The 14,122-nt window shown below is 59.4% G+C and overlaps 1 protein-coding gene across 1 annotated transcript in view; it reads left to right on the forward strand.

Annotated features, from left to right (window-relative positions):
• NPLOC4 (NPL4 homolog, ubiquitin recognition factor) overlaps window positions 1-12,565 on the forward strand; it is a 30,955-nt gene extending 18,390 nt beyond the window's left edge. The window contains exons 13-17 of the mRNA XM_075518758.1: window positions 6,038-6,109; window positions 7,971-8,066; window positions 9,161-9,277; window positions 10,293-10,395; window positions 10,770-12,565. Of these exons, the coding sequence (XP_075374873.1) occupies window positions 6,038-6,109; window positions 7,971-8,066; window positions 9,161-9,277; window positions 10,293-10,395; window positions 10,770-10,927 (546 nt within the window). The 3' untranslated portion in view covers window positions 10,928-12,565. The remainder of the gene's footprint in view (window positions 1-6,037; window positions 6,110-7,970; window positions 8,067-9,160; window positions 9,278-10,292; window positions 10,396-10,769) is intronic.
• Window positions 12,566-14,122: the final 1,557 nt, after the last annotated feature.

Consider the following 14,122-nt stretch of genomic DNA (forward strand, 5'->3'; position numbering starts at 1 on the left):
TCCTTTGGGACAGCTGAAGTGAGCGTATTGTGCACCAGCGACAGAAATGGAGCTGGTCAAAAAGCGCTTGCGTGCCCTGAACCTGAGACCAGGAAATGCTGGTCTGGGTGAATTAGCCTGTGAGACTCCGTCTTCCCCCTCCGCCCCTTAATGCTGAACTGCCGGCTTGTCTTGACACCACCTGAAAATGAAGAACGCCTCTTGGCTAAATTCAGTGCTTGAGAGGAAAGGTAGATGGAATCCGTGCCTTTTTCCTTAGCAAGCAGACAGCTTGCTCTTAGGAGCTGATAAGCCAGGTCCGATTTAGATACAGCGGAGCTCGATTGTGCAAGGGTTGGCCCTGAACGTGAAGATGAGATCATCTCCTGGCGTGCTGCGGTCCTGCTCTGGAGGAGCCCGTGCTGTGCCACAGTCAGGGTGCAGCCTTGCAGGAGGTCCCGTAGGTCTGTGTCCCACATGTGGGCCACCCTGGGTGTTGGGAGTAGCAGGAAGCCAGTGGGTGTTCCCATAAGCTCTTCGCTCCCATTCGTAATCTGAAGCAGGGAGATAAACAAAATGCTAACTGATGGCTCCAGCCTTCTGTGGAAATTTCCATGAACCACTGATTCACTGGGTCGGGCTGCAGCTTATTTCATATGTTTTATAACTTCTATCCGTAATTGCCTTTTTCATGATGTGCTCAAGGAAGGCTTGAGGACTGCTCTGGCGGGTGTAATTGTCCTTCAGACTTAAACGTGTTTGGCTGTAGGATCTCTTAATTTTTTTGGAATGTTCTTAAATCAATGGAAAGCTTAGTCACTCCTGGCTTTGAAAACCTTTGGGGTCTCATTAAATGTGTGAGGCTTGAGGTCAGAGACACTACCTCATAGTTACTGGGTTGGTGACAACAATGGTGTCAAAGCGTTGGTTAAATACAGTACGAGGAGCAGGAGTCCAGTGCTTGGCCTCGCGGCAGAGGACAGCTGCTTCGTGGTGCGGCGCCCTGCTCCCCCTTTCTCCGCTCAAACTGCGGGAGCCGAGCAGCTTTCTCCCCAGTCCTTGATGTGGGGGTTCCCCTCTGTGTTGCCCCCCCCCAGCTAGCTTTGGCCAGAAAGCTGCACTTTTGAGTAGTTGCTGCATTTTGTCTCGGACTGAGAAGCTATCACTGGTAGAGGGAAAAGTCTATATATATATTTCTATGTTATATGCAAATATTCATTTGAAAAGCCCTTTAGGATGAAAGGAGCTGTACAAATTTATCCTAACTGGATGAGAACCAGAAGGCCAATGTTTGTGTAGTGTGGATGTATTTGTAGAACAACTATGCATCCAGATGCAAGGCAAAATCTATTGAACTCCCGTATCTGTCTACAGCGGGGTAACGCAGTAGATTCACCTTCGGCTTTGCGAATAGGAAAGGGTGCTGCTGTTTGCATCTATAGCGAAATGTAAACCAAGAACTGTACTTCAGTCACGTTGTTCAAAGAAGATGTCTTGTACCTCCGCCCGCAGTAGGTGTTGTTACTTCAGCGATGACTGTTAAGAAATGCATCTGGATGGGTAACGCTGCAGCCGCAAGAAGGGGGTGAGGACCCGCTCTGCAGGCAGGAGAGCTGCGGCTTCAGGGACTTCACTGCACAGGCGAAGAGGTGCCTGGAAAGAGAGGAACGGCTGTCTTTGGTCAGCAAGCTGTTTTTCCATGGTTTGCACCACGTTTTGTGTTTGTGGAGCGGGAGCAGGGGCTACCACGTCCCCCGGGGCTGCAGCTGTTCCTGCCTGAACGTGACTCACCTTGACGGTGTCTTAGCGTAGATGGACTTTTCTTCCATGGAAATAGGAAAACTGATGGCACCAGCGTTGTCCTGCCTCAGGAGGCAAGGCGTTTTTCCTGAGCCTCTAGTCTTGTGATTTTTGTATTTCTTTACCATTCTCTTTATGTTGGCCACTAGCCCTGCTGCTCGGAGGAACCACCCCAGTGGAATTGGCAGTATGCGCTTTCTACATGCGGCCGTTGCTTTCCTGGCTCGTGAAGGCTAGAGTTCTGCTCTAGCGTGAAAGCCGAGGGCTTTGGGGACCGTGAGTGCAAGTTACTTTGCTCTGAGATGCCTCTCCAGGTAAGATTAGCCAGAAGGAAGAAAACATCCCCCTTCGCCTCCCGGGTTGTCTGTGAAGCGTCACAGAACAGTGCTGTTTCCAATTCGAATGTTGCACAACCGGCACATGCTTCTTGGCGAGTTCAGTGCAACGAAACTCATGAAGGAGTCGCTCTTGTCCGGACGCGGACACACAAGTCGGGCTAACCACTCTCTTTGTCAATAAAGACGACGCTGTTGCAATGGCCACTTCATTCTGTTTCTCAGCTGAGCGAGGGAGAGCCCAGCTGAATATTACATACGGGCATTTTCCATTCCCTGTTTCGCTCGAGCAGCCTCCTCCTTTATCCATCTGGTTCTAGAAAATAACCATATTGATTTTGATTTCGCTAAGAATGTACCTTCCAAACCATGGGTTGATTATTCAGAGCTGAAGTTACTTGCAGCTGGTGCTCAGTGCTCCAGCCGGGTGCGATCCCTCCCGTTGGGCTGCCTGCACCCTGTGCCCGCTGTCCGTCTGCTCCCAGCTGCCTGCACTCAGTCTGCCGAGCCCGTAACTTTGCCGTGCCGCAGCGTTGCCTAACTCTGCTCCATGGTTAGCTTCATGGGCATCTCACCCTCCCACCGAATCGGGGAAAGAGATTGCTGTGTTTTACAGACCCTTTGAAACACTTGAATAATTGGATTTTGGGACTGGCTGGCTTTGTCTCTTATCACAGGTATTTGCCTCAGCTCAGTGCAAACATGAAGATGTCATGCTTGCAATGAATCGCGTTTTACAGCTGCCTTAATATTCCCCCGAGTTTCTTTGGGATGGTGTAAGATGAAAGCCCTTTACAATGGCACCGGTGTTGTGAAAGAGCCCTTTGCCCCCATACGGTCCTGCGCGTGCTTTTTGCATTTACAGCGGCTGAGATGATGTCTGGGCCTTGGCTCGTCATCTGTTAAATGTAGTCCCATCTGGCCCTGGGAGAGTCCTGAGCCAGGGCACTGCTTTTATTAGAGCTGAACGGGACCTCTGAGCCCCGCTGTCCCCAGCGTGGCACGAGTTGCTTCCACCCGTTCGCTTTGAAATCCTCTTCCCAGGGAAAACACAATAGCCAGGCTGCGTGGAGACTTCTGCGGAGGGACTTTGCTAGCAGCGAAGGACTTCCCCTACCTGGCCTCCTACCAATGGTTCGTGTTGGACTGGAAAAGCCTTCTTAGCCTTAAATGTCCCAGCTGCTCTGAGGAGGAGGATGCTTGATTAGCTCACGAGGAGTCTCCTGAGAAGGGTTTCAACTCTCACTGACCTATCGCTTGCTCTTAGAAAAGTCGCATCGTTTCTGTGCGTCAGCTGCTCTATCTGTGCAAGGGGGCAGGACTGCCCGGTAAAGCTCTTGGAAATCAGCAGAGGGAAGAGCAAGGCTGGGCTTTATTAACACACAGAAAGGACAGACAGCTGCTCAGCTCCACGGTACCTTCAGCAGAGTAAACCCGTGGGGAAGATTAACGGCGTGGGATGCTAACGGCTGACCAGCCCTGGGACACGGAGCTGGAGCCTCCCTCCTGCCTGACAGCTGCCCGGGCTCCTCGCTTGGCTGTTCCCATCGCCCTCGTCTCAGAAATCTCGAAGCCTTTCCCTCTGCAGCCATCCTGCGGTGCCGCCGAGGTGTGCGACCCGGCCGGCCGCGCTCCCTGCGAGCGCACCCATCCTCTTCCCTGTTTGACCTCATCTGTTTGCAGCTTCTGCCTCCAAACAGTGGTTTGAAAGGCTCTAATCGCAGCGCCTGATGCAATCTCCAGTTTGCTCCTGTCTTCGGGATGATTCATTGTCCAAATCCTCCAGGCCTTGCTGCTTTTGACTTTTTTTTGTCCAGGAGCCAAATACTTGCGCCTTCGTTAACCCCTTCCCGGTCTCCCTTTGGAGTGGTTGCCCCTGGGCGCTCGCGGCTTTGGGGGTCTCGGGCTCCGGGGCTGCAGCAATAACGTGCCGAGAGGCGCTGCTGGGGCCCCAGCGACTGCCGAGTTCAGGATGAAGATGTCTTTCTCGCGGCAATTCTCCCAGCTTGACGTTTGTTAAGGCCTTTAAAACGTAATTGCCTAATAAAATGGTGCATGGGGGTTGGAGAAGAGTGCCGGCATTGTGGCGGGGGCTTTTCTGTCTAGGGAGGGGCAGGGTCGGGACGCGTCCTCGACTCGGGGGGAGCGAGGTTCCAGTTTGGTGGTAACAGTCCAGTGCATGTCTTGAAGGCCTCAGCAGCATGACATTAAAAAGAAGGCATTTAACATGGAAATCCCCAGAGGCGGAGATTAAAGCGAACAGGTGCTGGAAAAATGTTTCTGCATATTAGAACTTAATTAGATTTGAAAATGAATTCCAGATGGGCTAATTATGTGTGAGTTGTTGCAGGTTCTTTCTTGCAGGGGCAGGATTGTGTTTGGGAAGCTGATTCGGTCTGATTGGATTTGATTCCTGACTCTTGTGGTATCACCGAGATCTAGAAGCAGGTTAGCTTTCAGGTCCTGTGATCTCCCCGAAAAGGCTCCACGTCTCCTCCTGCTCCTGTCAGAGCCAGGGAGATCTGAGGCCACGAGCCACTAGGCTTGTTGCTGAAATAACCACAGGGCCAACAACCTGTCATGTTCAAGGAGAAAAGATCCTTATCGGAATTGCTTTTAAAAGGAGCTTCAAAGACTGGAGGTAGATTTTTTTTACAAAGGGAAGAACCGTTCCTAGGGACAGAGGATGCTTGGGGAGGGGGCTCGGGAAGGGGGGGCTGGTGCCTGGAGGGGAGCAGCGTGCCGGAGCCTGCTCGGGCGATGTCCGTCTGGGTGTACCGGGAGAGCAGAGCGTGAGAGCGGGGTGCTGGCTGCCGCACCACATATTTGTGCTGTGTAAATACTAGCGTAACCGAGAAATGCTGATAGCAGGGGAGTGGCATGCTCCGGGAGAAAATACGGCTCGGGAGAGGAGGGCGTCAGCCGTGGGCAGCTCATCCTGATGCACGGTGCTCGCTGGCTCAGCCCGAGGAATGCCGCACGAAACCCCGCGGGGGTCACGGCCTTTCGCCGAGCTTCCCCAAACCACCGAGGTGTCGGGGTGACGGCTCTGCCGGCGTGCGGCGGCCCTGGGTCTGCCTCCAGCCACTGGGACTTCTGAGAGCTCAGTAAATGTAAACTTTAATGTAAGGTCCCTGATTGGAAATTATGGGCGTATGATTTATATGGGGCTCAATGAATGATTTATGACATGTTAAGTGATGATTTAGGTAGAAAATACAACCCCCTCTTACGGAATCTTTAATGAAAAGTGTCAGTTCTCATGAATTTATTTCTGAAGCGGTGTTTGAACTCGGCATGTTTGACATAAATCACGTCTAATTGTCATTTTATGATTAATGAACATATGCTGGCCGTTTTTCTCCACAATTAAACTTTATGTTCAATTCGTCTGGCAAAGCAAAACAAGTTTACGCATTGTCATATGCTGGCTCTTCAGGTCTGTGTATGAGAAAGTGCCTGGATTTCCAATTCCCAAGCGAGAGTTGGATGAGACTCGTGGCCGGTTTTGCAGAAAGTCAGGTTTGCCTTGGCTGAGAAAGCAGATGTGGCGTTGTCCCTCCCTTTTAAGACAGCGCTGCTCCTTAAATGGCATCACACCCCTTAGAAAATGCCAGGCACCTCTCCGGTGGCGATGACTGAGGCAAACAAGCCCAGGGTGGTTTGTGACCACGCACTCCCTTGGCTCACGAGGAAACGGAGGGCCTGGCTTATGGAGTTAGAGATTTCTAGCCCCGAGGAGCTGCAGGTAATTGGGCAGCTCCGCAGCACCCGGCCACGTACGAGCGGGTTCTTTTCTACAGCCTTAGTGATCTGCCAGAGCTGAGGATCCCCGGGCTCCTGCGTGGGCATCTCCAGGGCAGGATCCCTTAGGCTTCACGCTGCTTCCATGCTGAGGAATAATAAGACTCTTCTTCTTTCAGGATATAGACAAGTTTGGCAACGAGATCACACAGCTGGCTCGCCCACTCCCGGTTGAGTACTTAATCATAGATGTAAGTATTTGTTGCACTTGTTTGCTTGCAGCAGGAGATGGTCAGGGTGGAGTGAAGTTCTTAACCCACCTCTAAAAATTCACATTGGAGGTGATTCATAGGACAGATTTTTCTTTCTTTCTCCTTTTTCCTCTGCTGCCAGGCACTTCTAACGCAGAGGTTGGTGTGCTCTGGGGTAACTGCAGTGCTCCTTGGGAGCGGTGTGGTGCCAGGGAACACGCTTGCTTCCAGGGAAGGCACTGCCTGGTGTCTTATCGTGGCTCCGAACTGGCACGTAGCCACGCAGCAGGGGAAGCAGCCAGCCCCACGGATACATGTGCTGGGCACTACCTCATGGGGAGCTAATTAGAGAGCTCCAGTTGTCTGTCTCTTAGCAGCAATTAAGAATCCAGCTCCTTTTAGTGACTCAGCAGACCAGGTTGGTTGTACAGAAATGCCTTTTCTTGGGGGAGGGAGTTCACGCTACAGCACAGCTTGGCTGGAGCGGGGCTGCTGCCTGCCCGTGAGCGAGCGCTGCCAGGCACTGGGGCACGGCCCTGCCCTTTGGCTTGAAAGGAAACTGTTACGGTGTGGAAGGCTGGAAAGCAAATAATTTGGATGACAGATGATACTGCTTGAGTTAGAGGCGGTGCCAATAACAATTAAATCCACCGGAGCAACTGGTCTGGTCCAGCTGCCCCTGGCACAGGCAGTGTCCCGCGGGCACAGGGAAGCTGGCAGCCTGGAGCCTTCCACTGGCTTGTCCTTCTTCCCCGTTCGCCATCTACTCTGTGTGTCGCTTATCGGAGTGGCGCTCGGGCTGACGCTGGGACGTGTGACACGCAGAGAAATGTCGTGTCTGGAACAACGGGCCCGTTGTGCTGTGCCCTCGGACGCCCCGTGCCAGTCGGCAGCGCTGGAGCGTATTTATTACTCGAGTAGTAAAGGCGTCTGTTTCCGGGCTACCTGGGGTGTAATTAAGATGAAAGCAGATTGATGGAACATACATTTAGGAGCAGTCTGGAAAGCTGCATTTCTGAAGCATCTTTTTTTGTCTCCTTAAAAAAAAAAAAAAAAAAAAGGGCATTATTCCAGTTAATACTGTCCTGGCAGTCCTGGCAGGTATTTCTGCATCCCTGCTCACAAAGGGCCTCGCTGACAGGGCCCAGCAGTCAGTAAGTGACACCAAAGCTTTAAAGCCCGTAGAATCAGGACTGCTTTAAATGTCAGAAGCTGGCCCACACACTGGCTTGTGAGCTCAGTAACGTGGGCGCGATGTTGCATTACCCCGTTCCCCGTGCCTTCGGCACAGGGTGCAGGGAGGAGGCAGGGTTAATGCACCCAGAGCACGGGGTGCCTCTGTTCAGCGAAGTGCAAAGTTGTTTTCTTGCCACCCGTTCCAGCCCCAATGGAGCAGCACGGTCCCCCGGCTACCTCGTGGCCAGCCGCAGGGGCCGTGCTCTCCCCTGTCACCCCTTGGTGTTAAGGTGACCCCCAGGGTGACACCCCCAGGGTGACACCCCCAGCAGCAGCTGCCTGGCACGGGGCAGAGCTGTGCTGGGAGCTGCCGCGTCCCGGTGACCGTTGCAGAGAGGGATGCTCTCCACGGCATCGTGCTGTGCTCTTGTCGGGACCGAGCTCAGTACGTCTCCCTCCAGCTTCGTTAGAAAGGATTGCCAGGAGCTAAGGGGTGTGCCGATTGGAATATCGCTTTAAATGTTAAAAGCCGTCAGAAGATCCCTGCTGTAATTGCCTTGCTGTCTTCCTGGCTGAGCTCTGACGTGTAGCCGTGGCTGTTCTCGGCTATCGGGAGCCTTGCTTCCCGTATCCCGCTTGCCTCTCCTGCTTTCAGCGCTCTGATCGTCCTTTCTTGGATTTTTAGATCACTACAACTTTCCCCAAGGATCCAGTCTACACTTTTTCTATTTCGCAAAATCCATTCCCCATCGAGAACCGCGATGTGCTGGGAGAAACTCAGGTAAGGAGTGATCGTAACAGAGCTGTGTTGAATACAGATAGGTCGCCTGCCTCCTTTGCACTTACTAATATCCGCAAAGGGATGGCTGCAGTTGTGCCCTTAAATCACCCCTTCGCAGTTCAGTCCAGCGCTTGCCAAACACCTTCCTGCGCAGAGCAGCGTCTGCATGCCGATCAGCTGGCTGGGCGCCTTGCTCCCCGCCTGCTCGGTGATGGGGACCAGGGCTCCTGCTCCCCGCCTGCTCGGTGATGGGGACCAGGGCTCCTCGCTCTGTGCCAGGGCTGGCACCTCCCAGACAGCACCAAAGAGGTCGGGGGGCTCCAGCCCCACGGTGACGGCACGGGACCCGCTTCTCCCTGCGGACAGGAGCGGGACTGGGGTCTGTTGCTCCAGCTCGGAGAGTGCTGACTTCTCTTCCTGGATGGATTTTTAAAAGGCAGAGACCATTTACAGCAAGAGGCCCATAGCGCTGAGCAGAGGCAGCTGCCGGACAGCTCGAGGCTCTCGCTGGGTTTTGCCAGCACACAGAAGGCTCGAGTTGCTTTAAAGCAGCAACAGCTCGTTTCTCTAACGAGGCCGTGCCAAAGATGTCAAAGGCTTCCTCCAAAAGTCATCACGAGAGAAGGGTTGCTGGCCATTGCGGCTCTGTTGGCAGAGCGGGAGAGGTCGGCTTTTCAGCGATGGCTTTGGTCCTGGTTTCTGAGGATGCCCTGGGTTCAAGAGCGGGGAAAAAGAGGGAGTTGGGGAAGAAGGGGCTGCTTTGTCCTCATCTGCCTCTGTTCCTTAGGGACTGGGCTTTGAGCTGAGCTGACTGACCTCTGCTCAGCATCTCCTGGGTCTGGATGTGCACTGGGGTTGTTCAGGTGCTCGGATAGGAGAGCTAGCGTGGACCCAAAGATCCTTTTCTCTGGACGTTGTTAGCTGCAACTCGGTCAGCCAGCCTGAAATCTGATTTTGGGAGGGTCTCTGCACGTTGCAGCCAATACCCAGAAGAGACGGGAATGTTGCGGTGTCTGTTAGTGGATCCAAATAGGAAAATAAAGTTATCACGTGGGGGGAAGTGACTTCTCTTTATTACTGTCCCCTCTCTCTAGGACTTCCACAGCTTGGCCACGTACCTGTCCCAAAATACTTCCTCCGTTTTCCTAGACATCATTTCCGATTTCCATCTGCTCCTCTTCCTGGTCACGAACGAGGTCATGCCTCTGCGGGTACGTAACGGGGAGGAAAGGGCCGTGTCAGCATCGCCGTCCCCAGGGCCCCGAGCTCCTTGCGGGGTGGAGGACACCGACCCAGCCTGCCACCCCCGGGCACGTCCCCTGGCTGGGTGCCTGTACAGGGCAGGCCGTGCAGCTGGCCCAACGCCACCTCTTCCAGGCTGAGCTGTCGGCAGAGGGTTTAAAAAGTGAAACCAAAGCCCCCGACTAGACCAAGAGCTCTCCACGCACGCTCGGAGCAGTGAGGGGGTGGTGGTTGTTAGCACGGGCGCAGACAGGACAGAGCCAACTTGGCTGCGGCTCTGAGAGCTGGAAACGTTTTTTAAAATATCTCAGAAATTCCTGTTGTAACGATAACGAGATCAGAGCCCCCAAATCTCGGCGAGGCCAACGACTTCCTGGCTGTGCAACTCTGCCGCTCTTGGCCGGGCACTGGGGGCTTGGCGGCTGCCCAGGCCCCTGGTTCACATCTGCACCGCCGGACCTTCCCGATGGAAGCGGCACGCCAGCGAAAAGGGCCGTGTGTTTGCCAGAGGCTTCGAGGGTGCCGAGGACTGCGCGTGTGCGGGGCAGCCGGGCTGACCCTGGGCAGCTGGAGATCGGGCCGGGGCTGCGTGCGGGGCCGGGTGCCGGCATGCTGCGGCACGGCAGGTTTGCACCCCTGAGAGTCAGGCTCGGCCCGCGGCGCCGGCACGCTCTCCCGCACAGGGCAGCGCGGCCGTCGGCTGCAGCTTGGGTTAGGTGATCGCCTCCTCTGCGCTGAGGAAAAGGAAGCGTGCGGGGTTTAGGGGTGTGTCTGAATGCTGGGGGGAGCAGAAGGGATAAACTGCGTCTTGCTCCCTGCCGGTGAGCGTCACCGGTGCAACCCAAAGGGGCAGCAGCTCAGACTCGCGGCTCTGCCGTGCCGTGGCTGGTGGAGGCGGGCAGGGAGGAGGCACGTCCCTGGTCACAGCTCCAGCCTGGGTGCCGGAGGAGCGTCCAGCGCCGATTTCCCTCTTATGGCTTCCAGGACAGCATCAGCTTGTTGCTGGAAGCCGTGAGGACCAAGAATGAGGAGCTCGCACAGACCTGGAAAAAATCAGAGCAGTGGGCCACCATCGAGCAGCTCTGCAGTAAGAAAGGGGGGGGTCCCTTGTCCCTCGGGCCGGGGCCGGGCCGTGCTGGCCGGTGGCTGCTCTCAAGCTGCCGCGGAGGCTGCTGGAGGCTCGGGCGGGAGGAAGGCTGTTCCTTGGTCCCGAGCAGTCCCTGCTCGGAGAGTGGGGCTGGGCTTTGGGGCTGCAGCGTGGGATCTGCAGTGCTCAGCTGTGGGGTGCCGAGATCTGCCACCACCCGGGAGCCTCCCCAGGGTGCCGGCCTTGGCCGCAGCTCGGCAGGGACCCTCCTGCCTGGGTTGGGACAGGAAACTTGCTCTGGGTTTAAGCAGGGGACCTGCCTGCTCCCAGCGCTTCCCCCCCCTGCTCTGACTGGGCTTTTTTTTCTCTCGCAGGCACAGTCGGCGTCCAGATCTCAGGACTACAGGAGTACGGTGCCATGGGCGGCTCGACGCACGCCGTGTCGGCAGCCATGTGGGCCTGCCAGCACTGCACCTTCATGAACCAGCCAGGCACGGACCACTGCGAGATGTGCAGCCTGCCCCGGACCTAGCCACGCCAGCGCAGCGGCAGACTCCAATACAGGGCAAACCCTCGAGCAGCAGGAGTGGTGCTTGTCCCTTCCCCGTCCTCCCTTCCACTTCCCCCCATCAGGCACCCCAGGGTGCAGAGCTGGGCAGGGGGTGGCTCCAGCCCTCCCCAGTTACTCCTCGCTCCCATTTGGGGCAGCCCCGTAGTCGCAGCAGGAGCTGGGCGCCCTGGCTTTATCTTGATGCTGGTCCCCGGCCCGGGAAACCAACGCTTAACCTCAGCCTTCGCCCAGCGGGGCCGGGCTGTCCCCCCGCCACCTCCAGCTGCTGCCCGAGCCTGCTCCTGGGCGAGCGCTGGGGCCTCGGGGCCGTGGCCAGCCAGGGCACCTCTCTCCCTGCCCGCTTGCCCGCCCGAAGCAGCCTCCCGGCACAGCAGAGGTGGCGGGGAGGCTTTGGCATCTCCTGCCCGCAGCTTTGCTCCCCTTTCCCTGCCCGTGCGGGTCGCTGCCGTCAGCCTTGGGTGCCCGGGTACCGACAGCTTTCGCGCTAAACGGCCCAGGCAGGGCGAGCAGACGACTGTTACCAGCGCTGGGCCAGACGGCAGCTCTGCCAGGCTGGGCCCCGTGTGCTGGCAGTGCTCCCGGAGCAGGACGGGCCCGTCTTGGCACCGGGCAAGGGGTGGGCACGTGCCAGCTCTGGGCTTGGCTCCGCTCCCGCAGCACGCACGGGGCCGAGCCGCGCTCGCTTCCTCGCGCGCGGCAGAGCTGCTTCGGCACCGGCTGCGCGCGCCGGGGCTGGCGTGCGCTCGGCTGTCCTGCCCGTCCACCGTGGGGGCTGCGGGAGGGGTGTCGTCCCCCCCTGTGCGCCCTGTCACCCCGCAGAGTGCGGTTTGGCTCCTGGGGAAGGTACGCGGTGCCTTGGGCAGCGAGGCCGTGCACCGGGAGCCACGTAACTCGGGCACCTACCCTCGCCTCCCGCGTGCCCTGGCTGGGCGAGGGAGCCGGCCCCCGCAGCTGGTGCCTTCCCCCATGCCCACATCCCTTCTGAGCGCGTCCTTCCCCGTGCGGGGCCGGAGCTGGGGGTCGTGCCGCGTTCTTGCCGCTCTCTCTCCCCCCTTTAGACCCCGGCTGGGGGCTGCCCCGTGCCAGGCTGCTGGGGAGGTGGCAGGCAGACGCTTGCGGTGCCTGGGGGGCTCGGCCCTCCTCTGGCAGGGCCTCTGACCCCCTGCCCTGGCGCTGCAGGTTCGGGCCTTAGTTAAATCCCCGGGGCACCGGTTCCAGCGCTGCCCTGTGCCCCCCTCGTAGGAGGGAGGCGTGAGGCCCCGTCCCGCGCCAGGACAGCATTGCCCCGGCCTTCTCCAGCCGGGCAGCGGGGCGGGCAGGGACCCTCTGTGTGCGTCACGGGGTGGGCAGCACGGCAGGGACCCCAGCCCCTCGCTGCTGCCGGCAAGCGCCTGCCCGGGCTCTGCCGAAGGCTTCGTCCCACCAGCGTTAGCGGAGCGGCCGCCCAGCCCCGCCGCAGGGCTCACGGGCTGCGGCTGCGGTTTGCTTTTCCCCTCGGTTTGTCGGTGTTTGGGGTTGCGGTGGTGCGCGGGGCCTGGACTGGACTGACCCGGGCGCAGGGTCTGCGAGTAACGTTGAATAAAAGCACCTGAAACGAGAGCCAGCGCCGTGCCTCCTGCGCTCTGTTACCCGGGCGAGGGCTGCGTCGTGCCGGGACGCTCCGCTGGACCGGGGGGACTGTGCGCCCCATCGCCCGGCACTCAGCAGCCCGTCCCCTGCCCGCGGCTCTGCTGCGGCCGGGCGGTCTGTTTGCAATCAGCGCCGGAGCCGCGTGCGGCCGGGCCCCACGCCAGACCAGTGCGTTGAAAAGGGAAGGCGGGAGCCGCACGGAGCCAGAGCCGGGGGAGCCGAGCCCGGCAAGTGGCTGCCTCGTCCGCACCGGCCAGGACCTCAGCGCAGGTAGGAGGCAGAAGGGGCCGCGACAACGCCCGGTCCCACGTGCCCAGCCTGGCCCTCGGGGACGCGACACCCCACGGCCACCCAGCCTCGGGGTCCCTGTCCCGGGGCTGTTGGGGACGCGGTGCCCCGGCTCCCTCCTGCCCGCGGCCGGGACCCTTCTCACCGCGCTCTCCCCTGGCAGCGCCATGTCGCGACTTCTCCCTCTCCTGCTCCTCGCGACTCTGGGCTGTGCCGCCAAGCTGAAGCGGCGGCCGGCGGCGTGGGACAACGGAGCAGACGGTAACCCCCCGCCACTCGGGACCCCCTCCCCGCCGGGCAGCGGCTGCCTGCGCTCGGGTACGGGCAGGGCCAGAGCCTCCCTGCCTGACCCCTGCCCGAAGGCGGGCAGCCTCCCCCGGCTGTGGGGCCAGAGGGGTGCTGGGGTGGGGGTCCTGCCCACAACCAAGCTCCTGGGGCCGCTCGGGGTCCTGCCCCGGCCAGCCCGTCCCCTCCGGTCCCCGCAGCCGAGAGGGCACCGGCGAAGGGCTGCGCCAACCTGACGCTGGTCCTGGACAACTGGAAGTTCGCCATCACCTCCCAGATGCGGAACCTGCTGCTCTTCGACCACCAGACCGTGCTGCCCGACTACGGGAGGTGAGGGGCGGCGGGGGGCCGGCGATGCCCCTCCGGGGGGGGGGGGGGGGGGGGGCTGGCGGGGGTCCCGCCGCCCTCACCCCTCTCCCCCCGCGCAGGATCCGGTCGCTGTCGGGGGCCCTGGATGAGCTGTACCGGGACTTCAGCGCCCTGAAGGAGCAGCTGGGCCTGCTGTCGGCACGCTTCGCCGAGGTGGAGGCCTTCGTGGACCAGCTGAGCCGGGCCCGCGGCCCCGGAGCCCCCCCGCGCCGCCGGGGGCTGCCCCAGCCCGCCCCGCAGTAGCCGCCCCGGGGGGCACGGCACGGCGGGCACCGGCTTGAGGGGCCACGGGCCAGCTGGGGGTGGGGGGGGCCCATCCCGGCGCTGGGTCGTGCCCGCACCCACGGGGCAGCGGGGCGGGACACGGAGGGGGGGCGGCCGTGGGTCAGGGCCAGGCCCGTGCTGCGGGGCAGGCCTCTGCCCCCGGGGGGCCCAGCCCGGCCCCCGCTCAGCCGTTAATAAAGCCGCTGCCGCCAGCATCGCCTCGCTCCTCTCTGCGCCCCCGCCACGGCGGGTCACGGGGCCGGGGGCTTCACCACCACCACCCCCCCTCCCCTCCCGGTACCGACCCCGCGGGGAGCCGCC

The sequence above is a fragment of the Mycteria americana genome, chromosome 16, assembly GCF_035582795.1.
Source record: "Mycteria americana isolate JAX WOST 10 ecotype Jacksonville Zoo and Gardens chromosome 16, USCA_MyAme_1.0, whole genome shotgun sequence".
NCBI lineage: Eukaryota > Metazoa > Chordata > Aves > Ciconiiformes > Ciconiidae > Mycteria > Mycteria americana.